Source organism: Desmodus rotundus, chromosome 5, assembly GCF_022682495.2.
Source record: "Desmodus rotundus isolate HL8 chromosome 5, HLdesRot8A.1, whole genome shotgun sequence".
NCBI classification, from domain to species: Eukaryota; Metazoa; Chordata; class Mammalia; order Chiroptera; family Phyllostomidae; genus Desmodus; species Desmodus rotundus.
In genome coordinates this window covers 57,547,991-57,567,807 of record NC_071391.1, presented here as the reverse complement: position 1 = coordinate 57,567,807, position 19,817 = coordinate 57,547,991, and the positions used below count along the sequence as shown (strand labels likewise).

At 34.6% G+C, this 19,817-nt stretch overlaps 1 protein-coding gene and 1 non-coding gene across 20 annotated transcripts in view; one reads left to right on the top strand and one right to left on the bottom strand.

Moving 5' to 3' along the window:
• PICALM (phosphatidylinositol binding clathrin assembly protein) overlaps nucleotides 1-19,817 on the top strand; it is a 113,841-nt gene that overhangs the window by 53,836 nt on the left and 40,188 nt on the right. For all 19 annotated transcript variants that reach the window (XM_045182059.3, XM_053925737.2, XM_024572702.4 and 16 more), the window contains exons 5-9: nucleotides 5,942-6,035; nucleotides 8,832-8,943; nucleotides 10,521-10,627; nucleotides 13,924-13,965; nucleotides 18,443-18,528. In XM_045182059.3, coding sequence (XP_045037994.1) covers nucleotides 5,942-6,035; nucleotides 8,832-8,943; nucleotides 10,521-10,627; nucleotides 13,924-13,965; nucleotides 18,443-18,528 — 441 coding nt within the window. The remainder of the gene's footprint in view (nucleotides 1-5,941; nucleotides 6,036-8,831; nucleotides 8,944-10,520; nucleotides 10,628-13,923; nucleotides 13,966-18,442; nucleotides 18,529-19,817) is intronic.
• Nucleotides 14,299-14,412, bottom strand: LOC112316135 (small nucleolar RNA SNORA27). Its single transcript, XR_002975973.1, has one exon. It is a non-coding gene; the product is annotated as a small nucleolar RNA SNORA27 (small nucleolar RNA).

Sequence of the window (19,817 nt, the reverse complement as noted above, 5' to 3'; positions counted from 1 at the left end):
TGGGTTAAATGAAGAAGACTGCTTGAGGCCAAATGATTAGGGATGAGTATCTTGGCACATCCATATAACCCATCTGTACAATAGATAGTAGTATGCTGCAGCACAGTTGGCAAACCTTGAATATCATTTATCTATTAGGATTGTTGTGAGAATCAAATGAAATATTGTATGTCATGCTCATTGGTAGATGAGAAACACTCTAACAAATAAACTTTTTTGTATTGGAAGTAAATTGTCATGGGTTACAAATACTTTTTCCCTGTTATTTTAAACATTAAAAATTTAAGATCTGTTGTGGTCAAAATTGTTACCTTTATTTTTATGGCTTTTGTCCTTTTTAAAAAATTGTATTTTATTAATAATGCTATTACTGTTGTCCTAACTTTTCACTCTCTGCCTCCCTCTGCCTGGTACCCTTATTCCCTCCAGCGTCCCCTACCACCACCACCCTTAGTTCATCATGTCCATGGGTCATGATGTGCATGTAAGTTTTTTGGCTTCTCCATTTCCTATACTGTTCTTAACATCCCTCTCTATTTTGTACCTACAAATTTGTACTTCTTAACCCCTGTACCTTTTCTCCTATTCTCCCCCTTCTTCTTCCCAGTTGATAACCCTCCAAATGATCTCCATATCTGTGATTCTGTTGCTCTTCCATCTGTAGCCTTGGTGCAGAATTCCAGATGGGGTGGGTCTGCGTTAGTCCTGTGTCTGTTTCTGGTCCTTTAAGAAGAGTCTCATGAGAATCCTGCAGTTTCTTCCCCCGTCCCAACCCCCACTGGTTTTTCAGCCTGAAGTTATGAGGACTTATCTTCCTAGCAGTGGAACCCTGGGATGGGTGGTGTGGTCTGGGGTTGGGATCCCTCGGTCCTGAGGTATCCCTCCTGATTTTTATCCACCACTTGGTTGATATGGGACCGCCTGTTCTGTGTTTCTGTGCCTCTCCACCTCTCCCTATCTTTCCTCATGTCTCTGCCCCTCCTGCCTGTCTGGATAAATGTGGCTTCTTTAAATCCTTGTTTGTCAGACTTCCATAAAGCTCAATTTTCTGACAAATTTGGGTGATACGTGTTTTTTAGTCGTCATAATTTTTGCTCTAATTGTCTGAGGAGGCAAAGTATATTTACCTACATCTCCATCTTGACCTTCAGAAGTCTGGCTTTTGTCCTTTAAGCAAACTCTTCTCCAGAGTACACTTTTCTATACCAAAATGATCAATTATTCATGTTTTTATTGGATATATTATATTCATAATGGAATATATCTTGGTATTAGAAAAGTGAGGTGGAGACCCACTATAGTTTTTAGTAGAAATATAGTATACTCAGAAATCAAAATGAATTATTACCCAGTAACAATTAAATGACTTTTTACTTACATATTCAGTTGTCCCTTGTACAACATGAGTTTGAACGTGCAGGTACACTTTTACACAGGTTTTTAACAATACATATACCCTTGACCCTTTATATTCCTGCTTTCAAATCCACGGATGCAGATGGTCCACTGTACATATTGTTCAATGCCACTTTATTTGAAGGGACTTCAGCATCTGCGGGTTTTGGTATCCACAGAGGGTCGTAGAACCAGTCACCTGCCGATAGCAAGGGACAAATTAAGTTTTGGGTTATATGTTACATGCAGATTTTCAACTGTGTGTTTGTTGGTGTCCTTAACCCCCCTGCATTGTTTGAGGGTCAACTGTACTACTTTTATAAAGCCCCTTTTTTATATTCTGGCAAATTCTTAGTTATTTTTCAAGAATACACTCCGACATTATTTCTTTGAGGACGACTTATTTCTCCATTAGGTTTTATGACACTCTTACCTACAGTCTTACCACATTCATATTTTCAGGACTTCCCAGTGTCTAAACATTGCATATGTTTAATCGTTTTTGAAAAAGATGACTAGATGAGTTTGTAAACAGTACATTAAATGGTTCGATGAAAAATGGATCCAATAAATTGCCTGTAGATTTGTCTTGTAGTTGGCTAACATTGGTCTCTTCATTTTCTTTAACGTTCTGTTTTTTGGTTATAGTAACTTGCATTGAATTATCTTGAGTTCTGAATTGGTATAGTTCAAAGTAACAAGACAGTGTTATATAACAAGAGAAAAAGACTAATGCAAGTATTTTATGTAAATAAGGACATGGATAGTTAGACTTTAACCAGTTGCTGTTATATTTGGGAAGCACATACCTGGATTTAATTGTAATCTATTTAAGAAGTCATAGAAACCTGAGTTTTGCATGGAATATGAATTGTCATGCATTTGGTTTGAATCATGTTCTAGTATTTGGGTTTGTGAATTTGAGTTTTTTGAAATCTAATATAAGCATGTGATAACTGTTAAGATTCTTCTTAATTATGAAATTTAAACTTCTCTGGGAAGAAATGATGTGGAGACTAGTGAGAGAGGGAGGAGTGAGAAGTATCCTTACAGTTTCTGGCATAAGTCACTGGGGATATGTCACTGTTTATTGGGAAGATTTTTGGGGAGTAGGGTAAAGGTAGGGTGTAGTGCTAAAAAGTAAGGATTTACTTTTGGAAATACTAGTTTTGAGATACTTATAATTTGTACAAGTTGAGATATCAAGTCAGCAATTGAATATACTAACTTGGAACTTGGAGAGTTCTAGTTTAGGAATATAAATTGTTGATGGCAATATGCTAATTTCTGCCTTGGGAATGACAGATCACCAGGGGCATAAGTGTAGAATGAAAGGAGAGGGCCCAGAAACACCTTGAGATACTCAACATCTATTTTAGGGGATGAGAAAGGAGAGGAGCCAACAAGAGAAACTGAAAAAAGTGATACTGACGTAGGAAGAAAGCAAGGAAGGGCGGGTATGGGGGATGCTAAGACTACTAGAGTATTACAAGAATGAGGAAAACTTGTGAATGACTGATAAGTCTATTCAGATGATGTTAGATAAGTACTCATTGGAGAAGCAACATGGAATTTCTAGATGACCTAAAAGTAAAGAAGTTTAACTGGTGTAGTAGGAGTGGGTCTCATAATGGAGTGAATTTAAAAGTGAACAAAAAATGAGGAAGTGGCAACTCTTTTGAGAATATGCTCGGCTCTACTAGGGAATATGAGATTGGTGGTGGTGGTGTGTGTGCGCTTTTGTGTTTAAAGAATGGTGAGTCTAGTGACTTGGCTTGCATGTTTATGGGAATAATCTAGTATAAAAGAAAAGGTTAAGTTGTGTTGGTCAATATGGTAGCTACTTGCCACATGGGGCTGTTTAAATTTAAATTGATTAAAAATCAAATAAAATTTAAAAATCATTTCTCCGATTGCATCAGCCAGCCTCATTTCAGATGCTCAGTAGCCACATGTCGCTAGTGGCTGCCATAGTGAATGGTGCAATTATAGAACATTTTCCTTTTTTATTTATTTTTTATTTTTTTTATTTTTTCCAATACCATGTATCCCCACTATACCCTCTTCTACCTCCACCCACCTCCCTCCCCTCTGCTAGAACATTTTCATCATTACTGATAGTTCTCTTGGTCAGTGCTGTGTTAGAGAAAAAGAAGACAACCAAAGGATTATGATAGAGTGGGACCCAGAGGACCTCTGTGAGTGGTATTTACATTTGCTAGAAAGAAATAGACTTAATCCACTATAATGGGAACAGAACAGATAGTTGTAGTTTTGGTGGCAAGATGACCAGACAATCTTTTTGTCATTTTCTATTTCTGAATCAAATATTTTGGGAGTTAAGTGCTAAGAGTTTGTGTGTTGGGTATGGGGAGACAGGGAAAGGAGTGGTGGGAGGTTTGAAAGTGTACTAGGAGAAGAGTTCATTAGAGAAGGCTAAGAGAATTGCTGGCAATGCTGAGTCCTCATTTGAAGTTGATGAATATTAATTTATTACAGTTTTTTACCAGTTCAGTTTTGTGGTTTTCTTTACCAGTAGTCAGCTGCATGTTACAGTTATGGAGGAGGTAAAGGCTTGCTCACTCAGGATTGTGAATTTGTCAGGTGACTGCAAAGGAAGAAGAGAATATAAAAGAGTTAAGGAGTATTTGCAAGGGAGTGATTATAATAATAATCTTTGGAATTCTAAAGTAGATGAAGGAAGTAAAAATGAGAAGGGATCAGTGTGGGTAGTTGGGGTTTGGTGCATTGAAGTTTGTGATGAAGTGGAATAATTCTTGCCATGGAGATAATTGACAAAGGCTGCTGGAAGGTTGAGAAGTTATTGTCATAGGGTAAGGTGTCTGAATTTTGTCTTTTTTCACAGTGGTGATGTGGAGTATTTGATGTGACTTTGGGGACAGTAAAGTCAGGATCTGACCATGGGAATGGGACCTGAGGGACTTTGAAATCAAGATGTTGAATTGGTTATCCATGTAGATGTTGAAGTTAACCAGTAAAAACTGAGGAAGAATTCAAGTTTTTTATAATGGAGGAGGAGTGACCAATAGGTAGAAAATGACCTCAGCAAGGATAGAACTAAAAGGGAACTAAATGATAACTCATAAAATGAATGTGTGCGATGTGTATGAGAATAAAGAAAGGATTGCAAGGAGGGAATAGTGTCCTTACCCCAAACCCCAGCAGCCAGTACCAGTCAATGTAGTTTAATATTTGAGAGGTTACCTTGTCTCATTGGGGAGAGTTGTTGGACTAAAGCTGGTCAGTAGCTGCCCACCCAAGGCAGTCCAGTGTTTTTAAATTCTGTTGTGTGGCACAAAGCAGTATTGTTGCTTTTAATAACTTAATTTATTTTCTGGCTTCTGGCATTGTGATGGAAGGGCCTAACTCAGGGTGGAGCAGCTGGTTATAAGTCTGGTCTATTTGTAAATTAGGGAAAACTTGCACACTTTTTGAAAGTGCCTTGTTATTCTGCCAAAGTTATGAAAAGCACCATTTTGAAGTCTCAAATGGCAGTCTCATTTATATAATGACCCTACCACTGATTAGTTCTCTGAGTGTAGACAGTCGGTCATATAACCTTATAACCTAAACTTTCATCACCTATAAAATGGGGTTTTTGTGAGGATTTGAAAAATATACATCAAGTCCTTAATGTGGAGCCTGATACATAATAAGCACTTAGTGTTAGTTGTGTACCTTAGCCCCAGTACTTTTTACTTAGTGTTTTTGGTACTAGTTTTGTAAAATTCTAGTTTATTTGGCACTGCTAATATTTCTCTGTCTTTAGAAATATCTAAAGAAATATGTAGGGTGGAGGTGGGGGAGGGAGATGGGTTCAGCTGCAGTGGGGTGGAGGGATGGGGAGAAAACGCATACAACTGTAATTGAATAACAATAAAAATTTTTAAAAAATAAAAAAATATTTAAAGGATTCTTTTTTGGAATTATTTAACAATACTTGTTTAAAACATTCCTTTTAATATTCACTTAATGGTCAGATTGGAATGTCTTTGTAAAATTGTGTTATAGTAATTTTAATTATAATTTTATGTATAACAAGCCATTGGTATTTGAGTAATCAATAAAATACCTCAAATAAAGCAGTGCTCACCAAGACTTGAGCTTTACTGCTGGCTCCATTGAGTCCTAACATTTTAGTAATTTGAGACAAATTATTATATTTGTAATTTTTTAAAAAATGATAGTAAAACTGCCTTTTACATACATGAGTGGTGTGCGGATCAGCTGATTTACTTATGTGAAAAGTACAGTATAAACCTGGCTATATATTGTAATCTTTGATTTTTATTTCTCTTGTTTTAGATCAGTTTTTCTAAGTTTTAAATGAGCACCTTGATGGACATAAATATTTCTTGTTCTTGTTTATTCTATATGATTTATGTGTGAGGTTTCAGGTTCAGTAATGACTTTAAAATATGTGATGTTTCATAGCAACTTGTTCTCTGTTTAAATAGAGAACCAGGTGAGAGTTTGAAATGTAGATTTAGTAGTAAACTTAATTATTTCTTTTCTTAAAAAACAGGGCTGATGGAGTTATGAGGACAATGAACACAGAAAAACTCCTAAAAACTGTACCAATTATTCAAAATCAAATGGATGCCCTTCTTGATTTTAATGTAAGTTGTTTGCACAACAAATCTTTTATAATTTAAGGTTTTAAAAAGTTATCCTTATAGTTTTTCAGATTTTTATTTTAAAATTTTCATAGATTAACTCTTCACACTAATATCCTTTTTCTCCAAGTATTTTCTGTAAATGCAGGCCCAAATCAGATTACTTTCTATTTTTATAGTTGTTCTATAGAGTTACTCAGATTTGTTGGGCGGTGCTTCTCTAGCTCTAGAATTATAGGGTATACAGTCATCCCTCTGCATCCACAGGGGATTGGCTTTAGGACTACGTGTGGATACCAAAATTCACGGATGCTCAAGTCCCTTATATTTTTATAACCTGCAGACACATCCCCAAATACAGGGTCTGTCCAGAAAGTATCCAGCCATGTAACGTGAAAAATACATTTATTGGAAGAAGATGCAAAATACAAGAAACATTGTACATAGCCAGAAGTCACAGGGTGCCAAATCTGGCCGAAGGGGGTGCTGAGTCACTTCGGTGATTTCATGTTTTACCAAAAACCTGAACGAGATGTTCAGGTTCAATTCCCTATCAGGACACATACCTAGGTTGCATGTTTGGTCCACCCTCTGGACACCTACAGTTTCTAGTCTGGGTGCAAATGGGAGGCAACCAATTGATGTTTCTCTCCTTTCTTCTCTCACTAAAAGCCATAAAAAATTTCCTGGGGTGAGGATTAAAAAAAAAGTATGGCGATTTTATTTAGGAATAGCCTAGTTGGTATTTCACTTGTCTGCTTTGTAGGAGTCAAAGCGTGACAATTACTAAGAAATAAAAGGAAGTTCAAATACACTTGTGATACAGTTTTGTAGCTATTGCCCAAGGGCATTGTGTTCCCTGGAATTTTTGTTTTAATGACTATCACTTGAACCAAGTTGCCAGCTTTGTCCTTTGTTTTTAATATGCTAGATATTATTATTTCCAAGTCTTTGGAGGGGCATCTGTTTTGATAGTTTATTTTAGAGCTTGTAAGTACAGCTTAGTGAATGGAGCTGTGACAATTTCATGCTGAAATTGATTTTTCCTTTAACTCATCAATAATTACTAAAAAGTATTCTGACAGGTAAAAATTATATGAAATTTAAATTCAGTATTTGCAATAATGTTAGAGCATAGCCAAGCTCCTTGATTTACATAATTGTCTGTGGCTGTTATTGGGATGTAATAACAGAGTTGAATAGTTGTGATAGAGACCTTATAGCCCACAAAGTCTAAAATACAACCAGGCTTTTTACAAAAATGTTTGCTGACCCCTAGTCTAGAAGACGTAGGAGACTGATGTAACTACTAAGTAATATTTTGGTTTTTATAGAGAAGAGGGTCCACCCATGAGATTTGTTTTCACCTTATATAATTACTTACACTTTTCAATGTCTGTATTGTACTCTTTTTGGTGTCTATATTGTACTTAATTATATATAATGATTTACCTGATACACCTATTGATAAGAGTTTTTCTGTTCTTTTAATCCAGAAGATAAATGAGAAAAGAACAGAGAAAGGAGGGACACTAAATTGTGTGTGTGTTAGATAATAGATAATATGTGTATCTGTACATTTATGAACCTATTTCTGTAGGTTAATGCCTAAAAAGAGAATTGGTGGCTCAAAGGACACAAACATTAAAATTTTTAAAACACTGCCAATTTACACTCCAAAAGTGTTGAGCCCCAGTCACTTGTCAACAGGTGCCCATTTTTAATTTTTTTCATTTTTATTGATAACTGAATAATGCTTTGATTATAATTACTTTGATACCTACTGATCTGGGCCTCAAGAAAGTATAGTTCATTAATTTAATTTGATTATTATATCTTAATTTACCTGATAAGTTGAACTTCTTTTCACATATTAGTCATATGTATTTGTTACTTTGTGAATATTACATTTGCTTTATTACTAAGATTCTCTCTTTATAATAGAAATCAGCCGAGTTAGATGTTCTGCAAATATTTACCAATTTGTTGCTTAATATTTAACTTTGTGCTTATGCTTTTGTATATCTAACAAGTTAATTTTCATGTACTAAATATTCTCATAACCTAAAAAAGAACTTAAAGTTAATTTGGCTTATGCTTTTGATTCATTTCTTGAGATGATAAAATTATTCATAGTTTTCTTGATAAGTCCTTTTTTTGCTATAGTATAATTCAGTAATAATAAATATTGATTCATGTGTAAGTTACTGCACCAGGCTCTTGACACAGTATATCATTTAATTCTCCCAGTAACCAAATGAGGCAGAAATATTATTATTGTAATCATTTTGAAGGTCAGTTTATTTGTAATATTGAGAAAAGGTATATGTATTTTTAAACGTATCTTCTATCAAGCTTTAGCAAAGTGCCTTGGTAATTGCAGTAGCCATTTAATAAATACTTTCTGATTTAAAAATATTCAGTAAATCCACCATGACTCAGAGTACACAACCTAGAAATGAGCTTTTTTGCAATTAGGAGTATTTTGTGTTGAAATGAACTTTTTTAAAAGACTTGAGATATAGTCTAGGAATTTCAAGAGTTAACGGGTAGTTTTTGTTTTCAACTTATTTCAAAACTAAATTGAATATTGTAGGATATTTGTTTGCTTGTGGCTTCTACATAAATCTGAACTCTTTAAGATTTTTGCACTCTTTGGCTGTAACTCTGATTGCAAGACATAAATGTCTTTTTCTTTAATATACCTAAATATATGCATTAAGTATATTTTTAATTTGAAGGAAGTTGTCGTTATTTAAAACATAAGAGTAGCTAACTTTTTTTCTAATTTTTCCCCAGGTTAATAGTAACGAACTTACAAATGGGGTAATAAATGCTGCCTTCATGCTCTTGTTCAAAGATGCCATTAGACTGTTTGCAGCGTACAATGAAGGAATTATTAACCTGTTGGGTAAATATTGTTGTAGCTTAATGACATTTTATTTCTTATCTTATGTCATATGGGTAAATAAAATTGTCTGAGTTGTTACTTAAACTTGCCTAAAATTTTATTGTAACAATTTATTTGGAGCAAAAAATTTTATACCTGTTACATATGCTAAGTGATTAAATACTTTTACAACTAGTACATTTAGCTGAATGAACTTTATATTTTTACATCTGTGTTTTCTTCTGTTTAATAATTTTTTTGAAAAATTAAAATCCCTTTAAATTTAAGTTGGAAGTTTTCTGTTCTGGAAAATCTTCCTCATAATTTACTCCATAACAAACTTTAGCTATAAAAATGATATTTTTTCTAACCTTAATTTAAACATTGATAATTACTTTAAATGCATTAAACATTTATTTCGAAGGTCGAGGTGTTTTGGGGGCATTTTAGGGCTGTATGGTGCTTTATTGTGTATTCGATGTACAGTTAGTTGATTCTTGAAAGACAGGCCTGTTTAAAGGTGTACTTTTTTTTTTTCAACAAATACAGTAAATTTTTTAAATGATTTTCTTAACATTTCCTTTTTTCTAGCTTACTTTATTGCAACAGTATAGTATATAATACATATAACCTACAAAATATGTGTTAATTGACTATTATCCCTAAGGCTTATGGTCAAAAGTAGGCTGTTTAGTAAAGTTTCTGGGGAGTCAAAATTTATACACATTTTTTCAACTGTGTGGGAATTGATAACCCTTGTGTTGTTCAAGGGTTAACTGTATATGGAATGCAGTTAACCCTTTGCCTAGAAATGCTTTTTTTTTTCCCCCCCCAGTAGGATTGGGATAGAGTAGACAAGCAATGGACTTCAAATAGTGCCAAGGCACAAATACTATATATATCAGATGTGTTTACTCCAATGTGCTTGTTCTCCCCCCACTCTTTTTAATTTATTTTAGAATTTATTTACATTTGTTTTTCATAGGCGGGGTAACATGAACTTAGTCAGGGATGCATTAATCCATTGAAATAAAAAAAATTGGGCATTTTTTTTTTTTTCACAAGTGAAAAATGGAGAGTTTTTCTTCACAGTTTTGGAAGGCATACATAGTCTTCCATTCTGCAATTCCTACAAGTTAAGCTCCTTATAGCTGTTCATATATTAAGTGTAAATGAGCTTTTCAAGTGACATTTGGATATGAAGTAGCTGTATTTGTTAACATATCATCAGTAAGAATATTTGGAAATAAAAGTTCGTACTGTTTTAAATGGAGTGAAGGGTTATATGTATTAACGTGCAAAAACATACCTGAGTCTGGACCTAATAAAGGAAAAAAAAAAACATATTTAGGGAATTGCTAGGGAAGAAATATTGTAGACAAACTGGTAATGCTAGTAATGTCAAGTAGTTTTTCTGTTTTTCATATGGTAGTATCTGTATTTTAATTTGCTTTAAATATCTAAGCTAATTTAATGCTATATTTTCTGTAGGATGAGTGTGTTCTTGATCTGTATGATCTCTTTGGAGCTATTAGTACTTTTTTCTTTTTGAGTGTTATATTTCAGTGTAAAAGTATTTTTACACCTACTTTTGGCAGAAAAATATTTTGACATGAAAAAGAACCAGTGCAAAGAGGGTCTTGACATCTATAAGAAGTTCCTGACCAGGATGACAAGAATCTCAGAGTTTCTCAAAGTTGCAGAGGTAAACTGTTTTTATTTCTTAACTTGTCTTTTTTGTCTGTAAGTGTGATTTTTAAAGAAATCAATCATTCAAATGAAACATTTTACATGTAGTGTGTATATATTCAGTTATATCAATAGGTTATATTCTTTTGTTGTGGTGTATGTATGATATAGTATTGAATAAAATATACCCTGTATATTTAATTCAATATTGACTATTGAAAGGTACCATATTTTTCGGACTATAGGACGCACCACCTGCCCCCCAATTTGGGAGGAAAATGGGGGTGCGTCTTGTGAGTCCAAATGTAGCTTACATTTACATTGGTGAAATATTCTGTTATTTATGTTATTAAATATTTTACCACTTTTTTTTTTGCTTCAATTTCTTTTTTCCTATTTTCCTCTTAAACCTAGGTGCGTCTTAATGGTCCGAAAAATACGGTGATCTATTTTAAATTATTTATCTATAAATTAGATAGGTAACACACAGTGATGACAGCAATTTTTATGTTTGGAATTATTCATATCTTTATATTGTGTGTAATTAAGGGCTGTTCTCATCTAATGTTAGCAAAAAACCTTTTCTCCACTTACATCTGGAGCCACGTTGTTCAGAATTTTTTGTTCCCCTGCAGCAGTGAATTTAGTGAATTTATTGTTTATCAGTGGTTATAAAAGCCATGGATGTAGGTTATAGGATAGTCTAGTTTTGCAAATCTGTTTAAGAAATAATTTTCTGAAATTGTCACAGAATGCAATTGTGGTAATGCTTGCAGGCATTATCTTGCTTGTACAGAGACAGCTCTTAAAGTGTTGTTTGTTTGTTTTTCTCTACCCTCTACCTGTCATCACCAGAGATTTCTTGCTAGGATAACTCTGGGAGATGTCTAGGTGTTGGGGGGGGGGGGCTCCGCCTGCAGGCCCCTCCCCCACCACGGATGATAATAAGTCTACGAAGACATTATCTGCCTGTGGAGGAAAGGTAGCGGATCTCTCAAATGAGAAGGGCCAGGAGCCTGTTCCTCAATGGGCCTTTATTGGGTTTAATTTGCATAGGAATATAGGGCGTATACGGAAAGCTCATCAACCATTGCCATGCAGTAATGATCAAACAAAAGATAACGTTCAAAGAACTATGAGGGCTTATTTAGAGTCAGGGTCAGATAGCTAAAGGGCCATAAAACTTTGGGGAACAAACTCATTTCATGCTTGGACCCTTATTTAAATTGAGGGTATTAGCAAAGTAGGTTTCATAGGATTTTATGCATTCTTTCTTAGGCCTGATCACCCCAGGGATCCTGCCCTTCCCAGCACAGGGCCGCACCCACCTCCGGCAGTGTTTCAGGCTTAAGTCATTGTCTCAGGCTTAAGTCATGCAGGGAAAGTAAGGCAGCCAAGAGATTAGACTTTTTGCAAACAGAATGAGGACTCAGGCTATGTCAAAGCCGAGGGGTGAGGGTCCATCACCTCCTTTTTCTATAGCCTCCCAAGTCCTTCTGTGAGGGCCCCCTTGTGACAATGCCTGTCTTAGGTTGTCCCTCCCTTGAAGAATCTTACCTATCAATGGCTAACTGGTCATCCGCTCTGGGCCAAAAGGGGTGAAGTAAGAGTGGGCAGAGGCAGCACCCCTGCCAGGAAGATAAGCTTTGTCTCCTTAGTGGTTTAGGATCTCAAGGTCTCTTACTCAGCCTTAGCCATGGGGGTTACAGCTTCTGACACCAGGCAGGGCGGTTCCCAACAACCAGGTTATAATTGATCAATTGTGTCAATGAAGTTAATCAGGAACTAACAAGTTAGCAATTTTAGCTTTATTTCCATAGTGATATTTTATTCTGCAGCAGATGAATACAACAAGATGATGACACCTTTGAAGAAAAAAGCTTTGTGGTGTTAATCAGCTATTTTATAAAGTCTACTGCAATTTGTTCTGAATTTAAAATCTCTTTCAAGGAGAAGTTAATGTTTTTTTTCCCATTTCTTTAGGGTCAGTCACATATTAAAAGCAGAAGATAAAAGTTTATGCTATGATTTAGTAAATTCTGTAAATTAGTTTTATCTGTGGACTTTTCCCTTTAGCCTCTAATGTCCTTTGCATTTGATAGTTATAGTTACTGACTTAAGTCCTTATTTACCTCCAAATCTGCTGGTCTTAGTTTGAAATGGAATAGATCACCTATATTCCATGTAATCTGAGAAATGAGAATACTCCTGCCCTAAAATATTTTTTCATGAGGCCGTCTTTAGGGTTGTAATTTTATTATGAGATTGTTCTCACGTATAACCTTTTCAAATGTCTTTGAAAGGAACAAATGTATCAGTTATTAATTAGCTATTAAGATCTCAGTTTGAATTATTTTATCACATTTTCTACTGATGTGTTTCTGGGACTGGTCTTTGAGAAGTTGAGAAAAGGAAGAGAGAACAATTAGAACATAGGTGGCAAACACAAGGCCCATGGGCTGAATCCTGCTCTCCACCTTGTTTTATCTGGCCTAGCGCCTTGTTTCTACCCAGCAGCAGCATGGAGCTCCTTGCCCCTAATTAAGGAGTAGTTACATTTACACAGTCCTAAAATTACATTCGGCCCCTTGAAGGCAACTGCAAGACTGATATGACCCCTGGTGAAAATGAGTTTGACACCACTGAATTAGAAAATGAAACATAGCCACAAGGAGGGATACAGTATTTCAATTTGAGTACTAGTATAAGTAGGAAAGGTTTTTGTCTCTCTCTTTTTTTTTTTTCTGGAAATTATCTAGTGCCTGAACATCCTAAAGTATGTTTGAGATTGCTTTGTGGAAGCAGTTACATCCTGGTTAGATATCACTTGGCATTTGTATAAAACCTGGCCTACCTGAGTGAACATAGGTTTTAAAAATTGTTATCTATGGTGATTGCCTAGGAAAGCATATTTCACACAGAAAAGCAAAGTCATTGTCATCAGGTTTGTTCTTTAACTTCTTTTTTATGCCCCAGGGAACTTGTTTGTGGTCACCCTTTCTCATTCTTGCCATAGTGTTTTTCAGGTTGTGACAAGGTATGGGGCTTAGAACATACGGAGATGGTAACTTAATAGTCTTGATGAATTTCCAACTCTAGTTCCCCTCTTGTTACAACTTTAATGGCCATCAAATAACATCTAAGCCCTTGAAAATATTGAGTGATATATTTGGAGATTAAATATTTTTTATTTTAAAGAAGTCTATCTAAAATTGTTCACAGTACTAGTCAAATTGTTATTTTCTAGATTTTTTTTTTATAAAACATCTTTATTATAGTTGTATCTATTAAATACAATGCTTCTTCTTACAGCAAGTTGGAATTGACAGAGGTGATATACCAGACCTTTCACAGGTAAGTGTATTGTTATAATATCAATTCACTGTCTGCTATGTATTGCTAGGTGTGAAGGGCACGAGATGAATAATATGCAGCCCATGCTGTCGAGATCAGTGTAATTTTTCTTGACAAATTTTAACATTTTGGTGTATTGCTGATGATTGTTCATATAGAATGATCTGCTCACCTCTTACATTGGTGGAGCTATGCACTGCTATACCGTTCCTTTAGTTTATTCCTTTTAATCTATCTTTCGTATCACCATCATTGTCAAAAGAAAGAACTGACCTTAGAGAACAGTATTTTAAAAAAATGTGGACTGTACTATTGATAGAGAAATTTTTTTCAATTTGTTTCCTCTGACAGGATACAAGACAAACACCCAGTTTGCATGAGTTTTAAAAGGATATTTTGTTTGCCCCACTTGAAGATAGAGAATTATTTTATACAGGATTTGTGTTTCCTGTTTTAAACCTTCAGCTTTGGCTATTTGACTCAGGTAGGAGTGTTATGTAGGGATAAACCTCAAAAGATGAAATTGGAAGAAGTGAGCAGGCTTTGTTCATCTGTTTGAGTCCTGGCTGTGCCACTAGCTTGCCCTGTGATTTGGGGAAGTTACTCTCTGTGGTTCAGTTTTATCATTTCTTAAAATGGAGAATTTACGGTTCCTACTTCAGAAGGTAGTTAGGGCGATTAAATGAGTTAACACCTAAAACATAGCAGTAAGCAGTCAGTGTTAGCTTTTATATTGTTTTTATCATCATCATCTTTAAAAAAAATCTAGGAAAGAAACTTTAAACCTGCTTTTTTTTTTTCTGGCTTTGTTTTAATCATTATCTGAGGCTTTTTTGTTTTTTATATTTTTAAAGTTCAATCTTTTTTTTTTTTCCTTTAACATTTAGATCCCTTATACTCACCTGCTCCCTAGTGGCTGTTGTTTTTGTTTTGTTTTGTTTTTAAATGAGTGTTAAGAATGAAAGTACCTGGCTTAAACTATCCTTGTGACATTTGTATCACTTCTCCCCTTAATAGACTTTTACCTTATTTTAAATTGTTCTAGGACATCTTTTAAATAAGGGTTTCTGTTGTATCTCTTTGTACTTGTTCTGATTCATCATCCCTTTGATCTGCAGGCCAAGAGAACACAATGGATCTAGTTATGGCTTATATGTAAATAAAACACTCTACGATTGAGTTAAATTGCCCCCATTAAGATTAAGTACTTTATTGTGGGCTAAATGTGAGAAGAGTCCTTGCTGGAACCACATGTAGTATAAACTGATGAGGCAGTTTTAGATTCCCCACTACTCCATTTGTCATGTCCCAATCAGCTATCTTTTGTCATCTGTACTTTATCAATGGCATTGAAATTGGGTAGGGCTGGCCAGCCTCCTGACCTTCCTTGCCTCCCTCTTCATTGATGATCTCTAAGTGATTCAGAAATTTTTCAAAAGTGAACTAAAAGCTATTTATACTTTAAGGAAGATGATGGTTATCCATAAGAGTGGAAAGATTATTATTCTTTGTTATAAATTATTCTTTTTAAGATATGAAGCATCACATTTCCTTCACTCTTCATAATGGGGGTTTGACTTTTAAAGACTAGCAGGATAATTGGGTTGGCCAAAAAGTTCATTCGGGTTTTTTTTTGTTTTGTTTTGTTTTTGTTTTTTTTTATGATTCTAGTAGTGCTTAGTTGTCTTTAACTTCATTTGAAACAATTTTATTAGATTGTATTGTGACAGCTGTCGTATCAGTGTGCATTTAAGAAAACGATCAGAATTGGTGAATTTTTTGTGTATCCATTTTGATATTGAAAATGGAAGAAGACATGCAACATTTTTGGTGTATTTTGCTTTATTATTTCAAAAAAGGTAAAAACTCAACTGAAACAAAAAGATTTGTGCAGTACGTGGAGAATGAGCTATGACTGATTGAACATGTCAAAAGTGGGTTGCAAAGTTTCTTGGTACTATTGACATTTTGGCCAAATAAGTCTTTGCTGTGGGGCTATCTTACACATTGGAAGATGTTAGCAGCATCCCTGGCCTCTATCCACTAGCAGCCAATAGTGGGAGATAGCCAACATATTCAAAATATCCAAATCAATAAAATTATTGGTAAAAATGAAAAATGTGTCTTTTATTTTACAGAAAAAAACTAAATGGACTTAAGGGCCAACCCAATATTTAGGAGGGATTTTGAAAATAGTTTATTATTACTTATCGTAACTTATAGTTTAATATTTGTAAGCCTCAACTTAAACCTTTCAGAAAAATATGAACTGTAGTTTAAATGACCACTTAGTTTAATTTTTAATTTTGGATTCTGTAGCATAGTAGTTAATATCCAGGCTTACAGATCAGACATACCTTAGACTCTATATTGGCTCCTGAATAAGTAACTTAATTTTCATAGTCACAGCTTGTTTATTTGTAAATAGGATGTACCAGTAGTGTCTTCCACATAGTGAGTTTATGCAAAGTAGCTGGCACAGTGCCTCTTGTATTATAAGAACTTTTTAAATGTTAACTGCTCTCATCAACATTCTTGTTATCCCTGACAGTAGCTGTTGGCACAGTGCTTTATCTGCTGTTTGTTTGCATTTTGTTGGGGTTGGGTGAATTGCGCATGTGTTCTCAGTTCAACATGGACATCATTGTTACAATCCAATATTTTGGTTTTAATTGATTTTTTTTAACTGTATTTACTTTGTGCTAAGAGATATATATATATATATATATATATATCATCATACTCGTGTGCATGTGTGTGAGTGTGTATATACATCATATATATTCAAGGAAATTATTCAATCATAATTGTTAGAGAAATTAGCTAGTATTGCTTCTTCCAACTATTTTTAGATCTCTGTAATCCAGGAACTCTGTATCTCAATATTTGGGGTAATCAAATGCCACTGATGGGTTTGCTTCACTTAAAATTAGTAACAATTTCTTCTTAGACTATTGAAAAGGTATCCTTTTGAAAGTAATTAACTCTTTATATTCAGTTGAGATTTGACCTATAGCCTGAGAGTTTAAAGCTAGTCTTTGTTAAATTTGAGGTAAATAGCTGTTTCAGTGAGGTTTGATAACTATAAACATTTGTGTAATCAACACACCATTCAAGATATAAATCAATTCTATCACCCCGATTCTTGTGTGCCCTTCCAGTCACTCCCTAGTTCTCTGCCTGCAAACCACTGTTTTGACTTCTAGTAATTCTATCAGATCTTGAATTTAATATAAATGGAATCCTGCAAGTAATTTATTCTTGTTTTGGGGCTTCTTTTGCTCATCATAGTGTTTTGAGATCTGTCCATGTTGCTGAATGTACCATTAATTCATTCATTTTTATTGCCACATAGTAATTTATTATGTCAATTTACCACAATTTTGTTTACCCATTTTCCAGATGATGGACTTTTGATTATTTGCTACTTAAAACATTCTTTTCTTAACTTTGTCATTTACACTATTACAGACACCCCAATTTTTCCCCTTTGCCCACCTCCACCCAGCTTTTGCTCCCTTCTTCCCTCAAGCCATCACCACATTGTTTTCTGTGTCTGTGCGTTATGCATATATCCCTTAAAACATTCTTGAATAAATCTTTTCTTGTGAAGACACATTTTTGTGTCTCTTGGGTGAATAATTAGGAATGGAATTGGATAATTAAAGTAGATAAAAATCCAGGTCCTTTTTCAAGGTGAAGATACTCCCACTAGCATTGTATGAGAGTTGTAGTTGTTCCATATCTTCACCACCATTTGATATTGCTAGTCTATTTGACATCAACCATTCTAATTAGTAAGAAGTTGTATCTCATTGTGACTTTAATTTTTATTTCCTTGATGTTAGTCTACAGTTTCATTTATCAGTAATTACTCAGCTCTGACCATGTGGCTCAGTTGGTTGAGTGTCACCCTGCAAAGTGAAAGGTTGCTGGTTTGATTCCTGGTCAGGGCACATGCCTGGGTAGTGGGTTTGATCCCTGGTCAGGGAGTGGGGAGTGTAAGTGAGGCAACTGGTCAGTGTTCTCTCTCACATCAATGTTTCTTTCCCTCTCTTTCTCCCTTCCTTCCCCTCTCTCTAAAAAAATAAATAAATAAAATCTTTAAAATAATACTTTTTCAAAAGTTACTCAGGAGATACTAAGTACCAGGAACATGTTCAACACTATGTGTAGCTTTTAAGAGTATGGTTCTATTTAAAATTTAAGTAAGTTGAATATTAAATACTTGCAGGATCCTCTTAAAGGTTTCATGTTTACATAGTCTTGGTTTTCATGTTTTTTATTATGTTTATGAATATCCCTTACTAGGCCATGGTTATATTATAAAAGCAATAATGTCATTCTTAGGTAGCTAAAACTCCAGTGTTAATTAGTTCATGAGGAATATAACTATTTTGTTTCTCTCTTATGTCAGATGCTACTTGATTTATTTTGCCCAATTATCATGAAAATCTTAATATTTGTATAATTTCAGGCCCCCAGCAGTCTTCTTGATGCTTTAGAACAACATTTAGCTTCCTTGGAAGGAAAGAAGATCAAAGATTCTACAGCTGCAAGCAGGTATACTATTCTTCATAGAGCAAGAGCTGGAGTGATGTTTCTGAGAGAGTAGATGAATCCAGCTCAAGTTCCAAGTTACTTAATGTCCCTTTATCTTGATTTAATCACTTGGGTTTAGCAGCAGTATCAGCCTGGTAGAGTAGATTAAATGGGATTAATACATTTAATCCTGTGAAGGATTAAATGGGTTAATGTGTGTAAATTTTTGGAATGGTTCCTGATCTTCAATAAATGCTAGCATCTGTTAAGATGACAGTGACTACTTGGTCTAGAATTGTGTTCATAGTGTGAACATTTCTCTTAGAGGTGATAATACATTGATTTGTATGATGTTTTATAGTTATTAAGTTGTCTTTTTATAAATTTGATTAACCCTCACTATAGCTCTGTAAAGTATACAAGTAGTAACTCTGGGCCTCAAACCTAGGATGTCTGGCAAATTTTACCATCTCTCTCTCTCTAACGCCAGTTCATGCGGTTGATTATTGACATGCTCTATGTTAATCAGTCTCTTAGGCTTTGACCTGATTTCCAAGATGAAGACCAATTTACCTGGCAGATTAAGAGTAATACACACCACCTCAACTTTGTAACATGATTTTTGTCTTGGGTAGTGACTTGTCATGTTTTTTTACGAAGATTTCCCTTAAACAGTATGAAGATAAAAGTTTGTATGAAGTATAATGAGAACCTTCTTTTTAGATATGTTCAGAACTTTTCTTTTTTAGCAGCAAAATTTAAGAAATTTGTAAAGGAAAATGTTGTTAATGAATTTGAATGGTTTTTAGTTCCATATATGCTGCTTGAAATTTCTAGTAGGTTTTTAGAAGCCCAGAGATTTGAGAAAGTAATGAAAAATATAACCAAGTAGTGCAGGTAGACTGATTTACCTCATTTATTTTTTATCATAGAATTTGTTTGGGTTTTTGCATTTCTGTCATATCTATATTACTCTTTCCTTGTCTTCTGAATTATATCTTTATATTGCCTCATTTATAAAATTGAGTTTACATAAAATTTAAATGTTTTGCCACTTGTGTGCTTAGAGTAGAAATTAATGAAGCTTGGTGTATGATAAAAAGAAAATGAATGAAGATTGTCACTGAGTAGGTCTTCACATGGGTTTATTTTACCTAGAATTGACATTTGGAAATTTAATTTTGGAGCTTATAGTATTGGTATGATTTTGATACAATGGAAAGGGGAGGCAGCTTCCTATGAAACCGCTAGTGAGCGATGATGCATTGTGCTTGCGTAGTATATTTGAAAAGGAAATTCTAACATGGCAG